The sequence below is a fragment of the Dufourea novaeangliae genome, unplaced genomic scaffold, assembly GCF_001272555.1.
Source record: "Dufourea novaeangliae isolate 0120121106 unplaced genomic scaffold, ASM127255v1 scaffold64, whole genome shotgun sequence".
Classification (NCBI taxonomy): domain Eukaryota; kingdom Metazoa; phylum Arthropoda; class Insecta; order Hymenoptera; family Halictidae; genus Dufourea; species Dufourea novaeangliae.
Window position 1 is genome coordinate 1,339,962 of NW_015373954.1, and position 20,305 is coordinate 1,360,266.

A 20,305-nucleotide genomic window follows, 5' to 3' on the forward strand; every position below is an offset into this window, starting at 1 on the left:
GATTGACCCTTTTTATTTCGATTCGTAGAACATATACGAAACCAAATCGATTAATTTGGAATACAAGTTCAAGAAAATGATCCTAAACACGTTCACTGTCCGAATTCTATTTAAGCATTCGCCGAATAGAAAAATCGAGCGTTGATTCAATGGCAAAACGGTATAGTCCAGCAGTCGACGCGTCAAATGAACCGACAAAGTCTTCGAGAAACGAAGAGGGGGGTGGGGGGTGGGGAGGGAAAAGCGTGAACGAGGCTTGTCGGTAAATAAACGAAAAATTCGTGGCCACCCCCCGATGGGATGGTCTCTACGCGATGGAGATTCCACGGGCGTTTCTCGTGATCGAGTGAGATCGAGGGGCATCGAGGACGTAGCCCTCGAGCTCGTTGTCGACCTCGTCGTTGTATTCAGCCTCGTACGGGTCGTAGTCGTCTGCTTCTTCCTCGTCGTCGCTCTCTTTGATGATCCCGAGCCTCTTCGCGACGTTCTTCACGTTGTTGATCACCTCCTCTTGCACCAGATTGAAGCTCATCGCCAGCAAAGCGATTCCAAATAACAAGTACAACGAGCAAACCGCGATCCCTTTGTGCGCGTCGAGCTTGTACGCCGGCACGAAGTCCCCGAACCCTGGAAAACCCCGGAAAAAATCATCGATTTCTCCGACTGAACGCAATTTTTGTGAATTGTCGGAAATGATAATACGGGTTGCGACCGAGAAAATGGTGTACAAGCGAGCAGGGTAAATAATTTTACGAGAGCTTCGTTCCTGAAGCGATCACTCACCGATGGTGGTGAGGGTAATGAAGCAAAAATAAGCGGAATCGAGAAACGGCCACTGCTCCCAGGCGCTGAACAGAAACGCGCCTCCAAATATGTAACTGACCACTAGAAACACGCACAACCAGATCGGCACCGGTTTTATCGGTTGTCTATCGTCGTCTGTGGTCGTGTAATACTCATAATCGGAATCGAAGTCGTCCACGTAATATTGCCTGTGAATAGGCAGCCCCGTGGTTGTTAATATATCCTGCGGCAGTGTGTCTCTTCTGTAGGATCGAGCTGAAAGAACGATACAAGGATCTTCCGTGATCGATGCTCCACCATTTCGAAACGGACGAAAGGATTATGAATAATTTTATCTGTCGAGAAATCGATAGTCTCTGAGAGACTGTGAACTAGGAAGTGAATCTACATGCTAAAAGAAATGAAATGTGTTAGACAGGTTATACATGTGAAATTGAAGTGAACGTGTTTCGTTAATCCAAGAAAGACTCGATACTCTATATTGTTCTTATCTTTTACTATACTTATACTGTACTATAACGTTTATTTTACTTGCATCCTGTAATTTACCTTTATCTGCGTGAAGTTAGCTCTCCATTTTGTGAAAAATTAAAAAATGATTGTTGTACTATTGAGAGTTTTCTAAAATTCAAAACCGTTTTCGAAAAAAGTGGAAACACAATTTCGATGATAGCTCCTTTTTCAAAAAAATCGTTCTTCTCGATTGTACTGCATTGTACCAGTTTTACCTAGCACTGTACCGTTCAAAAAAATTGTTTAACAAACTATGGTTTCACGTTTATACTTTCATGTAACAAAAGTAACTTTCCATAAATAAATGTATATCACACATTGTATTAAATTCAAGTTGGACGATATTGGCGGTCATTTTAGTTCGTTCGTCCTTCGTAACTCGACAATATGTACCATTTATAAATCGGATAATATCTTTCTTTTCCTCTGAGAATCAGGAATTCGATTGATTTCATGAATGAATTATTTGCTAGACTCACCAACGGGATAGTTGCTTCTGTAGCGTCTGGATCTCATCGACGGAAGCCTTCTAGTGTTCTCCATCTCGAAGTAAGTAGGCGAGGGGCGCAGGGGCGACGCTAAGTTCGATTTATAGTTTGTGGTAGCACCCTCGACCGACAGACACCTTCTGGGCAATGATCTTGTAGTGTACGGAACTTGTTTCTCCACCTGGTCCACGTTTCCAGTTGCTTCCACATCTTGTGCTTTGCTAGAGTTCTCCATTGTTGATCCTCGAATGATATTAAATACTAGTTTAGAAATTCTGTTTCATTTTCTTTTGATATAAACTATTAAATGATGAACTCAACAAGAGTCACTCGTAAATCAAATGCATTTTACTTCTACCTCCGGCGGACGTTTGCCATCGTTGCAACTCGTTCTCAAGATCGTCCAGAGCGTATTTGTTGCACAAAACCGGCGAACGATCCGTGTCGTTCGGCGCACGATTCATCACCAGCCTTCTGTCCAACGATTGCGTCATCTTGGGACTAGCTACATAATGTCGTTAATTATTACAGAAGAAAAATTCAAGAAACACCGTGCACAGTATTCTCTCTCCTTTTTCACTGAATCCTCTTTATATTGTAAAGAATAGAATTCGGTGATTTCAGTACCTGTGGTTGCCTTGGGAGGCTCGACAGGTAAATCAGAGTACCGAGAAATCGTCGCCGATTTGAATCCTATATTCGGACTTAGATTCGAGGCTCCAGGTGGCTGGAAAGACGGACTCAGCCTCTTGTTCTCCGTGTCCTCGTAGCGTCGAGAATTATACCTCAAGTAAAATAAAGATACATTTTGTTACGTATATTCGTCAAAATTCCGTTTCACTGTCTGACATCTGGTGCCACGGGCAATTGCACTTCTTTCACGGTTTTTAGTTTTTTCAAGGTCAATGCATCTTTTTTTTAATACCATCATGTTATAGGTAGTTGAATTAGAAAAGGATGCACAGACCTTAAAAAACTGAAGGTCACTTTGATGTCTAAAGAAAATAAAATATAGAAAAATGAAATTGTATCCATCCGATGCGTCCCTTAAAATGTTAGATAATTCATAAAACTGTTTTCTCATACAATCAATAGGTAACAAGTAATTTTAGATAGTTTCATATTGACTCACCCTGTATATGTATTTTTTCTCTTGTATTCTGATGAGAATTGCCCCCCATCTTCCTCTTTGTAAATAAAAAAATAAAATATTCATACTTGCTGTCCATATCGGAGAACGAAGACCTCGTCATGCATTCCGACAGGCCCAGAGCCGAATCGGCGGACCTCTGGCTGACTCTGATGGACCGTCGAAAGGCACCTCTACTTCCGCCGTATCGCCTTCCAGAGAAATTTCATTCTCGTTAGATATTACGTAGGTAAATTTGTCATATTTCTCGCGGATAATTACCCTGGTTGTCGGACGGAATACGATCGACCGAAATGGGGTCTGGTTCGTTTCTTTTTGGGTGGTTTCGTGCAGACGTAACAGCAGACCCTCCAATACAAGAATCTGGAAGGTAATAATAGCAATACATAATTTTCTTTCCTGTTAATGATGCCGATACTAACCTACGAAATACATGTAACAGTTTGTTAGTTTTTAATTCTTAGTACATAAGTCATTTTTCTCTTGTATCTGTAATAGATAAGTATCAGAAATGGGAAAATTCCTTGTTTAGATAAAAAAGTTTCGAATAACGAATTAAACATATAAAAGTCTTCGTCATTTTCAATCGTTTAAATGTGGAAATTGCGATTCTTATAATATACATAATACTTCTTCTTGAATGAGACGACATTTGGCAAAGAATTGTTAAATTATACTCCAATAAATAATGGAAATTATAATAAATAAGTGAGTTGTTCGTGCATGAAATTGCATGCAGAAGATTACCTGAAACTGGAGGCCATGATGTCGCCGATGTTCGAGAGGCATAGCAGCATCAGGGGAATCCCCAAGATGGCGTAAAATATGGTCACCACTTTCCCGTTCTTGGTCTTCGGAGCGATATGGCCGTACCCTACCGACCAGGAACGACGAGCTCGATTAGCCTTGCGTAATGTCCCGCTTGCGTGAAGTCTATTTAATTGTCAATCGAGTCGCAGACCGAGAATTTAAACGAGCTACTCTCTTCGGAAAGTCAACGACCCTTACGGGAGTATTGTCGAACAAAAGGATATCTCTGTGCGCAATTCCCTCTCGGAAATTTTCGTCGGGATACAAAACGGAATATGAAACATTTCATCTTGCCCTGTCCATGAAATATTCCATAATGTTTCATATTTCAGTATTTTACATGTAATTGTTCACGTTCGAACGTTTCGTGTGTTGAATTTCACATTGGAGCTTAATTACCCTTAAACATTTTTTCCCATGCGAACAACAATAAAGCGTTTATTTGAAATATTTTTGCCTTGGGCGAGTACAAGTCGATTCACAGACGAAAAATTACCATTTTCTACTTTTGACAATATATTCGGGGTACACATCCAAACACAAGGTTTTCAGCTTTTTAGTCTATGGATCATTATTAATATTAATTAAGAAGCGCCGTTGAATTTCATCGCGGAAAAAAGATGATGTTTACCTTGGTTCCTGAAAGGTAAACGGCCTCTGGACAATTTCGAGGCACGAACACCTACGAAAGTGAAATTGTACAGTGTGTGTGTAAATTACTAAACAAGCAAAACTTATAGAGTCCATGAAAGTCGTCGAAGCCAAGGTCAATATTCGGAAGTGGCGAGGTCTGGTCTAACCATTTCGCAACGGCTTCGAAAAGACGACGTTCTCCGCCTCCGAGGATCGTCTACAGTAGTCTGGGTCAAGGTCGTCCGGATTCGGTCTTCGAGTCATTCTTTCGATTAACATAATCCTACATCCGTCCGGTTGCTAGTTCCTAATCACGTAACATTTCCGACAATCGTTTCAACGTGTGCATAAATCCCCATGATATACCTAATCTTTGATCTGGAGACGAAGAATTAACCCTTCTCACGGAGGGGATATTAACCCTTCTTCGTAAATGGGGGCAGCAGTGACTCTCCCCAAATATTTGAAAATTTATGTAATCCTCTATTACTTCGTCAAGTTTTTAATGTTGCAAAGAAAATTCGTGTGCACTTACCAGTTCCAGAAAATCATCCGAATTTGGAAATCCGTGCAAGGGTTAAATGAAATATGTTCAACCAGATACGATAAGATGTACTTGAACTTTTAAAATGGTCCCACGTCATGGTGGACATTGTTGGAAGATTGGCAGACAGAAGGGATTCGCGAAATGGCGTTCTTTTAGCTTTCTATAACACAAGAGGAGCCCCTTAAAACGACTCACGCGTAAGGACCTAATCTATATATCGAGAATAGACGGTTCGATGGGAGTAATTTAAAAGTGAACGGTGAAAAATGGACGAGATAGAACGCATCCGGCGGGCCGAGGATCGATCGATCCTGCACAAAACCAGAACGGATGTTCGAGCGGCTAGTTTGATTTCGGAATGCAATTCGGTCACGTGGTCCATTTTATCGTTCTCCTTGCGTTCGCAATTTTTTTTTTTTATTTATTTTAATTTTATTTTTTATTTCATTTCATATACCATTTTTATTAACCCTTAACGGTCACACCAAAAAAACCCCAAAATTACTCAAAAGTTCAAGCGTCTACTTTGCTCGGTTGCCGGAAGGAAACTGATCTGTTGCGGGGAATATCTGGGATCTGGTCATAAAAGGGGTTCTGAAACCGACTAACAAATAACCGGTTAAGTTCTATTTTCAAATAACAAGTTACAGAAAATTTAGCCCCAAATTGCCTTGGGGTCAAACAGACCCGGTCTGATGTTACTGCATCGAAAGAAGGTGGTCTACAAAACGAGGGAAACAGCATTGACACGAATCGGTTTTCGCGTAGTATACAAAAGAACACGTAACAGGACCGACGTAAACGCACTTCTTGCACGCGATCCACGAACGTTACGCACACGGTCCCACGTGGGTGGATCTTACATGGGAACTGCACGATCACGGGCTTGTCCTTCGCTCTGGGAAAATCCCTGACTGCGAGGAGAGGGGACGAACCCATTACAGGTGGTTCTCTGGCCTCTTTCTTTAAATAAAATCAAGCGAAATGTCGTAATTCCTTCGCGCGGAACGAGTCGTGTCCACGGCTCGAAGGACGTCTACATTGTTCGCACGTCATTAGGACCGAACGAACCACGAACGAGCTTTTTATATCTAGGAAAAAATGAACAGACTTGGTGTGTCCAATAAATTAGAGGGTCGTTGTTATATATTAATACACTAGGGGACTGATTATAAGGTTTCTGAACCCATTCTTCAATGAATCTTCTAACTTTCCAAACCCTCTTTCTCTATATTTTTTCCTTGACCTTAGATTACTAAACTATCATTTAATTACGACGTCGAATTCGCAATTCAATGTTGTGTCAACGTGTGTGCAGTTTGTACTGAATAATTACTCTCTTACATTTTCATTATTTTTAACTTAAATAAAAATACAGTAGACTCTTGACATATTTCCGCGGTCGGGGCTGTGGGAGAGTAAAATTCTCGCAATTGGCAATATATCGAGAGTCTACTGTAATAATTTTCTAAAATATTACGTGCTTTCTTCCAGTCGTACTTTTTACAAATGATTAGTAATAACGTAAGGATACTTTAGTAATCTATAGTTGGTCACCCCGTCGAGCTTATTTCCAGCTGATTCACCGGTTCGTTATCAAATCATTCGCTCTTTTCGGTTACTTGCTCAAGAACACATTGCACATTGACACCACGATGAAATTGTAATAATCGTTCTCCTGTAAAAAATTTCACTTCCCTCGAAAAGTGGCCACCATTCGCGGAGCAATAAAGAAATTACAGACACGGTGTGCTCGGTCGCCTACGAGAGCTAGGAGGTGGAGATGGAGGAAATCGTATCAGAAGTCGGTGGGGTTCGAGCAAGAAATCTTTGATAGGTCGAAGGAAAATGGTCGGCCACTCGGTCCCCGTATAATTTTATTTCAGGGGCGGGCGAACGTGGGTGGCGACGATCCAGGCACGATCAAACGGTCTCCATGGCAGAAAATTCAATGATCAAGGTCATTTTCAGCGGTCGTCGATGCTCCAACCCCCGGGAAATTCACTTTTCCGCCGCGAGGGAAGAAGTTACGAGCGCGTTTCCGCTCCCTTTCTCTCTTTCTCTCTCCTCATAATTCGCTTTTCCGGATTTCTACATGCTTCTCACGTGACGATCTCGTCGATTAACCTTACCCCCTGTGGTCCGGGGTGAATCTTCTTTTTATCCACGGAATTAAACGAAAAACCGACGACTGCGATATTAATGTTCCTCCTGGGAGTGAATTTTCTTTCGAACGTTCGAGACAACATCGAGGGTATGTTTGTTAACGAGCGGAAAATGTACCTGGAATATCCAGAAAGACGATCGAATAGTATCCACTTCCTCTTGATCCATAGATCAATAGCCATCGAAGGGATCTCCAAGCGAAAGGAAACAGTATTTCCATTTTCCCAAATAATGATCGAATAATATCTACAGAGAAGGGTTAAAGGACGGAATTATATCACGAGAACTGTAGATTCATAGATCACCATTGAATCTAAGAATTTATCTAAAAAATAATCAAATTGTATCCAGAAGGTAGGGTTAAAGGGTGGAATTGTATCGCGAAAATTGTTGATCCATTGATCGCAATCGAAGGGACCTCGAAGCGAGCCACGCCGGTGCGTTCACCTTTCGACGATGCATATATAAAGACCGCGGATTCACTTTCACTCTCGTTTAGTCGCGCGCCAGTGATATTCGGTGGTTGTGAAGCTGACCAGCTCGTTCAGAGACTTCGTGAAACCGTATTTTCTTTTTTATCCTACGATCTAAACTTACTGGCGAGCCGCCTGACAATGAAGAGCCTGATCATCATCGTCGTCTGTTGCGTGGGTGCTGTCGTCAGCGACGAAAATGACGGATGGGTTTGGAAAGACGGCGATCGACCGGCCGAGAAACGACTCGACGAGAAAAGGTGTGTCTCCTGTCTCGAAAATCTTGACCGAATTGTCATCGTGAACGATCCTCTCGTGGATCGAACGAAATGATCACGATTACACGTGGTAACACACGTAAGCGTCGGGCATGGACTTTCGTTTCGATGTCAGATTAAATATAATAATAATAATATATTTCTATGGGACCAAATCCCGTGGAATTAGAAAAGCATTACACAAGTGACAGACCTGCAAAGCTACATGTTGTGACGAATATAATACGAATAACTAATTGCAATTTGGTATAAAAGCAATATTTTTGTAGTTTTGAATACGTCAACTTGATTGATATAATTGTTGCAATTATTGGAACACAAAAAACGGAATTAGAATTCGATATTGAATATAGAAATATAGGTGGCAGAATGAAAAGAAAAAATATTATACAGGTGTGTAGGTTTGAATATAGAAATGTAGATGGTAGCATGGAAAAAGAATATTGTCCAGGTGTGTGGCCTCGAAGTTACACGGAGTGCTTGAAATAAATAATTTGTACCAAATTGTAACGATAAAAGAATTAAGCGGAGAATTGTTACTATTTCTCTGCGTTTCTTTTTAACTACCAAGTGAACGAGAACCTGGAAGATTTCGACGAGAGACCTTTGACAGGATTTAGGCCACAAAACACGGGACCTTACGGTCCTAACAGTAGACCCATTGTGCCAGCATCGTATCCTGGCGACAAAGGAGTTCTTGTCGGTCCTGGCGGGCCAACGGGCATTGTAAAAAGGTATTCGTATATCTTCACGTTGCGTTCCGACCCAATAACTTCGTTTCTACGTCACGTGTCGTCCAATGCTCGATTGGCCAATGTAACATTTACCTTTGGAATAACAAGAGTTGAATTTGAACAGATTTTCGAAATTACAGGCCGCCTTATAACGGCGGTGTCGTAGACGGGGGCTCGTTGAACTCTGGTATCGTGCCATCCTGGATCAGAGACGATCCTCGATACCGCGAGATCGACACTTGTAGATGTAGATACAGCTTCAACTGTCCGTCCAATGGATTGAAATTCGTGAGTATCGACCGACCAACGCGTGTTTTATACAATTTAAAAGGTATTCAATAGGATTTCCACTTCCAGGGAAGTTGCTCGAGAGATAAGAAATACTGTTGCTTTAGCAGCAGAAGATATCCAGCCTTGGTCTCTGGACCGTCTGGAGGAGGACACTATCCTTCACATTCGGTACGTCGAAAATATTGTCAATAAGTGACTGACAATAATAAATGTAACACTCTAGACGTGATAGCGAATAGTGTTAATAATTAATCACAGTGATTAAAAATAATTTTTCTCTCTCTGTTCGTACCGTACGGTACTTCAAACGATTTGAATTTATATTCCAGGGTTATCCGAATAAATATGGACCACAAAGCTTCGTCCAATCGCCGAATTATCACGGTAATCGAAGACCTCCGGGAAATTTCAACGCTGGAAACAGATACCCCACAGGAAATTACCATTATCCGGGGCAGAATTACGGCCAGTATCAAAGACCGCATGGAAATCCTTATGAACAGGACTACGATTACGATGATTTCGACTTTTACAGTCGATCTTTGAAGAAGAATGAAACGGAAACGAGTTCCGATGAGAAGCCTTGAATTACCTTTTAGTTTCCTCTATCGGGACATTTTTGTATTATTTCTTTTTTTTTAAACGACTGATCTGCGCTTGCTATTGGTGTAAAATGGCGCAGAATGGCGGATACCAACGTATTAGAATATGAAAAGAAATTGGTTCCTCGGTGATACACCTAATAATTATGTTATAAAATTATACACAGTGGTCGGTAACCAGTGCTACAACTGGGAAGGGGTGATTCTACATAAAAAAATAAGAAAATATAGAATACAACTTTTTCATTTGAGACTCCGTATTTTAGACAATCTTCGTTTTTATTTCACATATTCGACTTATTTTTTTATGTAAAGTCACCTCCTTTTCGGTTGTACCACAAGTTACCAACCACTCTGTACCCATATCGGCATAAATTTCGTCACGTTCCTAGTTTTTTAGGGACCAAAATGCATCGCATCGTGTTTTTTCATATTTCAACTGTCATTTAAATTCGTTCGACAAAACCACCGATTCTAATCGATCGGTCGAAAGTAGATTGAAAATCGAAGAGAAAATAGTTTTAGTTAAACGAAAATACCAAAGAACGACGTGTATTTTCCTTGCGTCGGGTATACGAAACGTGTATGTATTATCTAGAGATGTTTGATAATAAAGAAGTGTGAAATAAAGTTGAAAAAAATATAATTTGCAAGGTGGAGACTCACCGATCGTTGTGATAACCACGATCGAGTAGAATAAAGCACCAGCGAACGTCCATTGAATATCGTCCTCGCCCTCTCTGCCGTCCCACCCTTCCTTCTCCATCATCCACACGAGGTTGTTCTCGAAGCCCTGCTCGTAAAAATGATCGACATTTCGACGAGAAGATAAAAGTCATAACGAGGGTAATCGTAACATTTAATGTACCTTCAACTCGCGCAACGCCTTGTCTGTCCAATTTTCGCGAATCAGTACCTCGACCTCTTTTGTGATCTTCCATAACTGCTCCGCCACGTTTCCTCTTATGTCCTTGATACTCTTCTTCACCTGAAACATGATCGAAATGTTATTGATGTAAATTCAACCGTATTATTCGTATCCCCCCTGCAAACGTTTTGATAATAATCGTAGTAATAATAGTATATCGCGATACAACAATAAACGAAGGTTGGCCAATATTGCTTTAAGGTTGGCCAACGATTTTTCTTAGTCTGTCAACATGTACCAGTCATTCTCCACCAGTATTAACCCTTTAACGCCCAGATATTTAAACTGCTACTTCAAAATGATAAGACTGATATATATGTTGTGTCTTGTTACTTTAAAATAAAAAAAATTGATTTTAAAATGACATATTCTTTTTAGGGAATACTTCAAAAGGAATAATTTCAAAAAATGATCATACCTCTTTTTCGTGGGGCGATTCCAGCGCCTCGAAAGCGTACGCGCCGATGACACAGTACATCACGACCAACGAGACCAGAAACACGTGGGAGAAAACGCATCTGAAGAATTTCCAGAGGAAACGCAGGAACCTAATGCACTTCGATGATTTCCCGGTCTCCACAACCACCTCGAACGTTTCCTGTCGCGGACGTGCCATCCTGATTTTCGGCTCGAACCAGTAACCCTTAAATTCCTTTTCCCCGCGACCCCATGCACACCGTCTAGCCTTTAATATTTTCAGAAGTTTGTCACTTCAGGCCACGGCCGTATAAGCAATTACTCCCACTATCACGGTGCATTCTGTAAAAATCAAACACAAACAAGGATTTCGTCCATCGAAACGATTCGTCGACGAATGTTTCTCTGGTCCACGAAAAAACGAACACGTGTGTGCACTGTTCTCGATCCAATCGATCGCATGGCTGTTAATTCATATATTCTCACGTACGTGTAAATGGTCACTAAATGAGCTACAGCCTCAGTTCCGTTGATTAGTTTGACTTTTATTGTACTGGGCTCGTACAGTTCTCCATATCGCGACGTCGACGTTCAGGAAACGAGCCTCGACGCGAAACTGCTACGTATATACGTTAAATACAGGCGTGTTTCGTCCGAGATTGGTGTTCCAAATTTATCCCGCCTCCGCCACCGGCGAAATTTCGTTCCGAGGCGAACGTTTACCAGTGGTCCGCCTACGTCCGCACCGGAAAATACGAGTTTCTTGTACCTCGGTTGCTCTGGCTCGACCCCTATCCTTCACTCCTTCTGACTTTTAAAAAAAATAAACAATCGTGTAGAGGTTATCCGTGATTTAAGCGGGTATAATGGAACGTTGATTATTAATTATAACGAATTTATCGTTCGAGGAAGAGTATACTGAGTGGGAACGAAAGGGGAGCTTGTGAAGAAAGGTGTTTGTTGATCATTAGACCGAATCTACATAAGACTTATTTTGGTGCATGATGGTTCGTTCACTTCAAACTTTCGTTTGCGTGTCTCTGTTTTCAATTGAACAGACGGGTACCATTTAATATGCTTTTAATTAAATGTTCTTCGTCCTGGTGCCATACGTAGGGCAAGTTTCAATGTGAATGTTTATGATGATCTTTAAGCTTAAGTAAAATTGTAAGAAAATTTTGTTATTTTAATTGTAAAGAAAATTTTGTTATTTTGTAATTCATTTTAAATTATTGCTGATCTTCTGGCGTACCTACGAAAGATCAGTTCGTTTTTATCTTTTGTTGGGTGTCTAGTCTACCGATACTAGTTCCCTATGTTACCCACGAGTCTTCAAAACGGACTGCGATGACTGTGATCACCGACTAGGTGTAGAGTAAACCTATCATACGATGCTTTTTGGGGCTACATAGCCCCCTTACCATTTTACATAGTGCCAATACCGGACAATATCAATAAAGCATGAATTCACTGTATTCTTAGAACGAATGGTGCATTACGTGCTGCGTTTATGTTATTATGTGTATCTCATACGATTTAGTGGGAACAAATAATATGTACCAGATTAGTTTAAAGTTTTAAAAGATGACTGTAACACTTATGAAACACCACACCGACAATATGTATATGTAGTTCGTCACTTATTTAGAAGATAACTTATGAAATGTCGATTTTTTAAAAATTCTTTTGTGAAAATATTCTCGTAAAAATCGTCCCTTCATTGATTTTCATAGCATATAGAGCAGCAGAAAATCTCTGATGTTTCTGCATGGTCCGCATTTCAGAATATGAAACATGGAGTCCCATAAGATGGTAAATCAATTCTATACCTTGTCTGAGGTGTAAGATTAGAATATAAAATGATAATATAGCGTATTTGCTTCATGAATCAATAATAATGCAACCGACGACAGTAGCATGTACTTTCTTACAGAAGTTAAAACATTTTAAAAGACAGTTTTTCTACTTCTTTACCTTTTTTCTATGCTTATTCATATATTTTGAAGTCATATGTCCTTTATCCTGTATCCACAGATATTTACTGCCATCAGATCCGAAATCTGCCAGAGAAGTTTTTCTCACTTTTGTCGTTCAAAGTGTATTCTCACAATTACTATACTTGTACTTTCTATTTTTATTTGACCGTTCAATGTGTTCGTTGCAGCCCACACCCTTCACAAACGTACCATCAAGGGTACATTGGAAAAAGTGTAATCATAAAAATCGCCTATTATTTCCACATGCCAACGGGAAAGAACGTTGTTTCCTTAAAGGAACCATAGGAGACTCGGGGTAACGCTTTTCTCGTAATAGTTTATTAATATCCCAACCGACTCTTCTGTGCGTGTATGTATGTACAATTGTAAAATGAAAAAGTCGATCGTCGACTGAGCTGAGAAGGCGCGTCCAACGATTTTTAGGCACTTCGACGTTCGGTTTCGTCCGATAAGCATAAAGAAACGCCTCCACCGCAAGGCAAATATTTTCACTTCTTAATTAAACAATGAAAACACACCGTCTACAACGCGGTCTCTCACTTCACCGATTCCCAGACAACGCGAGCGAAACCGAGCGTGTTAAATCTTCATTCTAAACAGGAATATATCATCAGTCTGATCATTGCAACCGGTCCACCGTGGAACAATGATGCGCGATCGATCGTACAATAAAAAGGAAGGAAAAGTACAGAAAGAAGAAATAACACACCCTAAACGATCAGACGGAACACGCATAGGCTACTGTGCGAGCATAAATATTCCTCGTAGAAATCGATATATCGATGTCGTTCGAAGAATAGATTCGACGTCATTTTTAACAATAATATTAACATCATGGTGGAACGTCAATCGCGCTCTCGCCATCTCGTGGAGGAATGGTTTCTGCGACGGTCGAGCGAGCCGATCGTATCGCGTAGAAAGCGATCGAGGTTCACCATGCCAAAAAAAAAAAAAGAAAAAGAAAAAAGAACAGACAGGAAAGCCTGAGTCGTTCCACGGATGCACTTTCGTTGCCTGCGTGAAATTACGTGGTCTCTCGATTGTCCATGGAACAAACATAACTGACTTCACTCTGGTGAATTCAAAATGGCGGACTAACGACTTCCGTATCGTCTAAAGTTTCGATAGATAGAGATTCATGGAGGTCAGAGAAATTAACCATCTCTATTTTGAATTAAAACTGTACACACATGGAGTTTAAATGTAAATTGAATCGAATAAATAACGAGGACAAGGGGAAATATACATATACTTCATTCTGAACTAGTAGAATCTTGAGTAACCTTGAATTGGGACTTACAAATAGTATGTCAAGAGTCACCAGAGCGTTTTCGAAGTCGACTAGATTTGTTCCACTGAGCGCAGTCATTCGTCGATGATCAATTAACAGACGACGGATCCCTAACGGAATTCCTGTAAGGCCTTGGTGTCTAGAACTTTTCGAAGCCCGTGCACATCGACGTGATTTATTTCGTGCAGTTCTCCGCCATTACGTGACCGAACTTAATCGAGCCGACCTGTACATCCCTGGAACAAGTAGCTTTCGCAACGCGTGGACGTAGGATCATGGGGACGAGGTGCAGCGTTTGACTTACAGAAAGCTCGATTAACCACGCCACCGATCGCAGACTCGAGGTCGTCATTTTGGTGACCATAATTACTTTATATATTGTCTGATTGTCAAATGATTGACAGGCTACTCTTTAAGGCCACTTTATAGTTTACTTTTCACAAAGAATATTGCTTCTTTGCATTAGGACTCATGTCCCAAAAGGCACCTGACCCAAATTCATCAAGTTGTACACTTTTGACCTTCGAGCGATCGAAATTCATTTATTCTAAGGTCTCACTTGGTCTTCATGAATTCGACGGAATCATATTGACGAAATTTGGAAAAAAATATTGACATTCTAAATGATCGGTATATAATATGTGCAGGTAAAATTAGCGATGAGCTGAGCTAGCGTTCAGCTAGCATGACTCATGTTCGAGGTAAATATTAGTCCTGGCAGAACGTTTTCGAGCTCCTGCAAACGAAATTCTCCTAATGACTCCGAGTGCAGCATAAATAAGATATTTTGAAAACCTCGGGACCACGTCCGATCGTAAAGAAACTTCCAAGAATATAATCTTCTCCGTTGAATCATCGAAAGTGAACGATCGGTAGCGTGGTTTCGCGTTACATCCTTCCCCGTTTCCCCAAGCCCATCCAATCGTCTCTCCTTCCTTCGTTATCTCCCGATAACAGTCCCCGGAGACCCGTTTAGTGGGACCACTTCCACCCGCCACGAGGAAAAAAACACACAGAACCGAAACGCTATGTATACTGCGAGTTCTAAGTCTTCGTACAAGGCTAATCTAATACTAAGGATAGTCTCGATAAAAACACTGTCGACGGTCGTCGATAAATGCATGCTCGCGAGTCGATATATAGTTAACAACGAACGCTGGGACAGAAGACATATCGTGGATCGATCCCTTCCTTTCTTTCGTCTGTAAAAAAATTACGAATTCTTCACTCGAACGATGCACGATGCGAATCGATCAATTCTAGGACGAAAGAATGGCTGGACTCGGTGTACTATCGATAAAACAGATATAGTCTTGTCGTATAGTCGAAAAACGAAATATTAACCGACGCTTCAAAATTATTTCGCAAAAATATTTTTGTACCTTGGATCGTTTTTCATTGAATACGGTCATGAACCTTGTAATTTCATCTGTCCAAGGATTTACTCCACGATCATGCTATATCCTTTCCATCGACCGTACAATCGAGGCACTCGAAAGATTCTTGTCGTTCACAGTTACGCTACGGTTTATGGCTAGAACGGCAAGAAACGAGAATCTTTGGAGCAGCTTGTATAAGCTTACATAATCAGCGCTGAAAATAGCAAGGACGATCCTCGTGAATTACCCCCGATTTTTCGCGATTGGCAAATCGAACCTAGTTTCGTAAAAGTCTCGATCGCCGACGATGGCGTTGTGCAAGTCCAGGGAATCGCCCCCTCGCGCTTCACGATTTTTCCAGCGTAAGGAACGCTCGCACCACTTTTTCACGAATTAAATCGAAGTACCAAGTTTGTCGATAAATCGATCAAATATTCGATAATTGACAGATCGAACGGACTTCACAAGAGAATTCAATCAGACCGACAACTTTCACTCTCGACGGTACATCTCGAACGGTACCGATTTCACAGATCATGAGATTTTTGTTTGTCCCTCGAGTGGCACAAATTGGAAAATTAGAGATCTATTCTACTCTACGATTTATCCTAATCGTGTTCGTAAGTTCCATTCAGTCGTCACACACAGCCTTTTCGAATTTCGAACTTGTCAATAATACGTAGCTTCTTTTTTGCTCGTCGATTTGGCTTATAAAGAGATGACATTGTCTCGAAAATATGGAAGAACGCATTCAAAGTATACCTCTGAAAATTTTACTGGACAGATATCAATGTGTTGTCGATAGAAATCGAAAAATTGTTGCTATTCGATCAAAAAGATTCTAAATTCATGGTACCAACGCTCGTCCAACAGTCTTGATCGTCTACTGACAATTGCGACGTAACAGTATCCATTCATTCGTAATAAGAACAGACCAAATGTGAAGGATAACGATGTCTCGAGTGACGAAACAATCGTACACTCATAAGTCCATCTCCTTAATAAATTACTCTTCCAATGAATACTCTCAAAGCCACTTACTTCCATGTAGCAGCCACATTGCTTTCAGCCTAGATCCATCCTCATTCCGAACGATCGAGACATCGCTGACCATCAACCAATCACGTCCACATATCCACCTCCATCGTTATCTCATCATTCAAAAACAAACAACTCTTCCATCATCGCTAACCGTTCAATAAAAAAAAAAAACGTATAACGAAGAAAGTGACAAAAGGTGTCCAAGTCAGAGTCGAAATTCAACAAACGTCCTACGATTCTTCGAATCGAAGCAAGCATATAGCTTCTCGAGTCGTGGGAGCACGACGGTTCTGGATCCGTTTTCAAGTGAGCTCGAGAAAACCGTCGAGAAAGTGGGAAAGGAACGACAGAGGGCGTGGCATCAAGCCTGGAACCCTCAGAAAGGACTCGGTCCATCCTCGCGCTAGCTCGGCCCAAAGAAGCCAAGGGTCTCCAGTGTCCTGGTAACCCTTTCAACCAGCTGATCCTTGTACCGCCATATCGTCGTGTCCAGGATACTGTTCTCCCTGTACTCGACGCAGGTTTTCTTCAACGATTTCACACAGTCCGCGCGATAGTGTTGCAGCTGAGCATCCTCAGTCTCGATCGGGTAGCTGGTGCATCCAGCGCCCAAACAAGCCAGCGGAAAGTGGTTATGCAGCGTGACTACCCTCTCCGGATTGTGGAAGCACTTGATGTACTGATTCGGCTTGGTGAAGTTCTTCGAGCGGTACACGTGCTGCAGCATATGCATATACCTGTGGACAAGCATACTCTGTCAATTGAAACGTGTTTTCAGGTGCAGTCGAAGGCGGATCTGTCGCTGATTAGCCCTTGGAGGATTTATGATAGAGTCTTGAAAGATGATACACGAGACTGAACAGACCTGGCGTCGCATGGTGGCGGATGAAGGCGTTGGGTTCTTCGACTATCGATGACGTGGAGGATTATTTGTGTGATTAATAGATGAGGGAAAGTGGCAAGAAACTCGATATTGCTTGATGATAGTGATTCCTGGAGGATTTGACAAAGAAGCGGGGGTGGCAAGAGGATTGTGATAGACCACACAGTAGTTAGCCCAGAATCTCTAAGAGTTCATAGTGAAAATCAAGGCTAATACTTGTAATATATTATTATTGTATGGAAACTCTGTACGTTCGAGATTCGGAGACCTTCGCGAGTTGCTACTGGGGACAAAAACCCAAGAATGTCTTTCCAAAAATCCCAAGATACGTCGAGGTATTCGGAGAATTTCTCCGAAAGTATTCAGGACGACGCCTGCCTAGTCTCGAATTTAACGGAAATTCACCGATCAGGAATAGATTACGGCGACACGTAACGGATCGTTCACGAGGTTCACGGTTACTCCCGTGCCTGTAAACTCTCCAATTCGATGCTCGAACAGAGAACCCGATTGAACACGAGGGATTCGTAAAAATTTTCTTTTTTTTCTTTCAATCAGCGGCTGTCCAAGACACTGAGTATCTAGTGACTCATCTCCAGGATCATTAACATGTTACGTTAAACGAAGAATGTAAGTGGAAGAGGATGAGAGGAAGCCGGAGGCCACGAATTTATGTCTTCCGCGGGCGCTCGACCAATAACTCTCCTCGTCGTGAAACCCGTTGGGGGATCGTACTCACTTCGGTATGTCCTTGAAGTAGCCGTGGGAGTGCAACAGGTCATCCAGGAAGTAGACGTTCCGCACGTTGTACGAGGCGCGAGTCTCGTTACGGATCTTGAACGCCTTCGTCAGGACCCTCTTCATCAGGTCCTGCCAGGTGGCGTCCTGGACGGGCATGATCACCTCGTCCACGTCCAGCAACGCGATGTACTCGTACTCGTACATATGCTTGTAGAGACAGTCGTTGTACGGAATCAGTTCGTTCTGTCGTTTGTGGTTGGTCTTCTTGGTGAGATACATGTGTTGGAACGCAGGAACATTTGGCTGTCCACCGGGCAGCGTCAACGGGGTGACGTGCACCTTGCCCAGGCTCTGATAGTGATCGAGGACCTTGGTCACGTTCGGGTGCACCTGAAGCTGATAGAAAAAGATCTTGTCCGCGCCCAGGAGCGTGATCAACTCGATCCATTCGACCAGCCGGACCGATAAGTCTTCGTGAAGAAAGTCGAGTCCTTTCACGCAAACCGCAAAGTCCTTCTTACGTTCGGGCTTGTTGTAAATCACACGTAGATTGTTGCTGGGCGTGTCGCAGGGCTTCTCGACCATGGACACCGAGGCTGGCGGCCCTTTTGACCAATGCGACTGAGGCACCTTGCAGGCTATCACGTAGGGCTGATAGATCCCTTGCTTGTAGTTGCCCCACTTCGGGTACCAGATGTACTTGTACTCCAACGTCTCGACCACCCGAGGCTCCCTTTCTCCATCGTACCACAATTGACAGTGCGTCTTCACCGTGGGCTCGATCCGATCGATCATCCCGACGATTCTGATCGCAGGCCCGATCCTGGACAGCTTACGACGATCGTAGAACGCCCCGAAGAACTGAAACGTCCCGTTGCTGGTCCTCATCGTTTGCCAGTAGACGTTATTGAACTCGATGTCGTAGATAGACGGGTATTTCAGGTTCGAACAGCTGTCGTTACCCTTGGCCTTGCTCTGTCCGCTGGAATACTTGCCGTTCTTGGTCCAGTAGGCGAGTGGCAGGCTGGGCAGCCTCTGTTCGATCTCACGGATCAGTTCATCCTCTGTCTTCGCCGGTCTTTTGTCCAGCAACGGTTCTAAATCCAACGGATTCCTGGTCGGTCCATTCGAGAGGGTGGTTAAAGTCGTCAGGACACCAGAACCAGCGGAATTAGAGAAACTTGCGTCCGCTGGCGAACGTTGCAGAAGGTACCTCGAGAGGCCGAGACTGGACGAGCCACGGTTATTGACTAGGACCTCTCTGCGCCGATAAACGTCGTCCACCAGCATGTCGCTGGCCGATTCCTCGGCGGTAGGTGTCTCCCTTAGACTGTTCTCCACGTGACGGAACTGTACCGCCGCGATCATCACCAGCCCCCACGCGAACACAAAGACCAGGGCGCGTCTCGCGCATCTGGACCCACCGCCGCTGCAGTTCTGCAACATCTTCGGGGGGCTACTGTCGGTCGACTAGCTACCGCCGCGTATCGATCGAAAGACACTGTCCCTCCCTACGGTTCGACTCACGCTGACGTGCCAAGCCGCTGCGTCTGGAACAAGAACACACACCGGTCGCGATTGGATAAACGCCGGAAATCGTTCCGAACGATGTGTCCCGAAGTAGCGATGGGACCGAGCGCAACACGTGATCCACAAACCGAGTCACGTTTCAGTCACCAAGACTTAAAGGAAATTCCTGTCTTCGATGCTCTATCATCGTTAGACTATATACCAGTGTTTCCCATCATTTCAAAGACTTCAACGCCCCTCTAGCATAACAGTAAACTATATCTTGAAAAAATGTAACATTAATGACTGCTTGAAATAAAAAGACAGATAGGTAAAACTGTTGTCGATGAGGTGACGAATGTTAATGATTTGCCGATTACAGACCAAAATATTCAAATTGCCCGTAGGTGAGGCGTTCTTCCCACGTTGGGAAGCACTGGTATAAACATTATTGTGTAACAAGTGTTGTCATTTTTAATCGTAAACCTAATGAAAGTTTAAACAAAGTTATAGAAAATAATAGATAGACAACATAGGGTCGACAATTACTGACTTGTAAGTGATCTTGTGATAATTCGACAGGTGGAACGTCGTTAAAATTAGTAGAATTTTCATAAAACTCCAAGATGC

General features: G+C 42.5%; 2 protein-coding genes across 2 annotated transcripts; both read right to left on the reverse strand.

Moving 5' to 3' along the window:
* Window positions 1–307: 307 nt before the first annotated feature.
* On the reverse strand, window positions 308–11,033 carry LOC107186298. Its single transcript, XM_015574131.1, has 11 exons — window positions 10,836–11,033; window positions 10,358–10,477; window positions 10,156–10,282; window positions 3,703–3,829; window positions 3,217–3,318; window positions 3,024–3,146; window positions 2,433–2,590; window positions 2,158–2,310; window positions 1,797–2,048; window positions 784–1,059; window positions 308–627 (listed from the first exon to the last, which is right to left on the reverse strand). Exons 1-11 carry the CDS (start codon window positions 11,031–11,033, stop codon window positions 308–310), a joined length of 1,956 nt encoding a protein of 651 aa, XP_015429617.1.
* A 5,912-nt stretch (window positions 11,034–16,945) lies between these two features.
* Window positions 16,946–19,612, reverse strand: LOC107186299. The gene is made up of 2 exons (XM_015574132.1): window positions 18,165–19,612; window positions 16,946–17,279 (listed from the first exon to the last, which is right to left on the reverse strand). Exons 1-2 carry the CDS (start codon window positions 19,610–19,612, stop codon window positions 16,946–16,948), a joined length of 1,782 nt encoding a protein of 593 aa, XP_015429618.1.
* Between the last annotated feature and the right edge of the window lie 693 nt (window positions 19,613–20,305).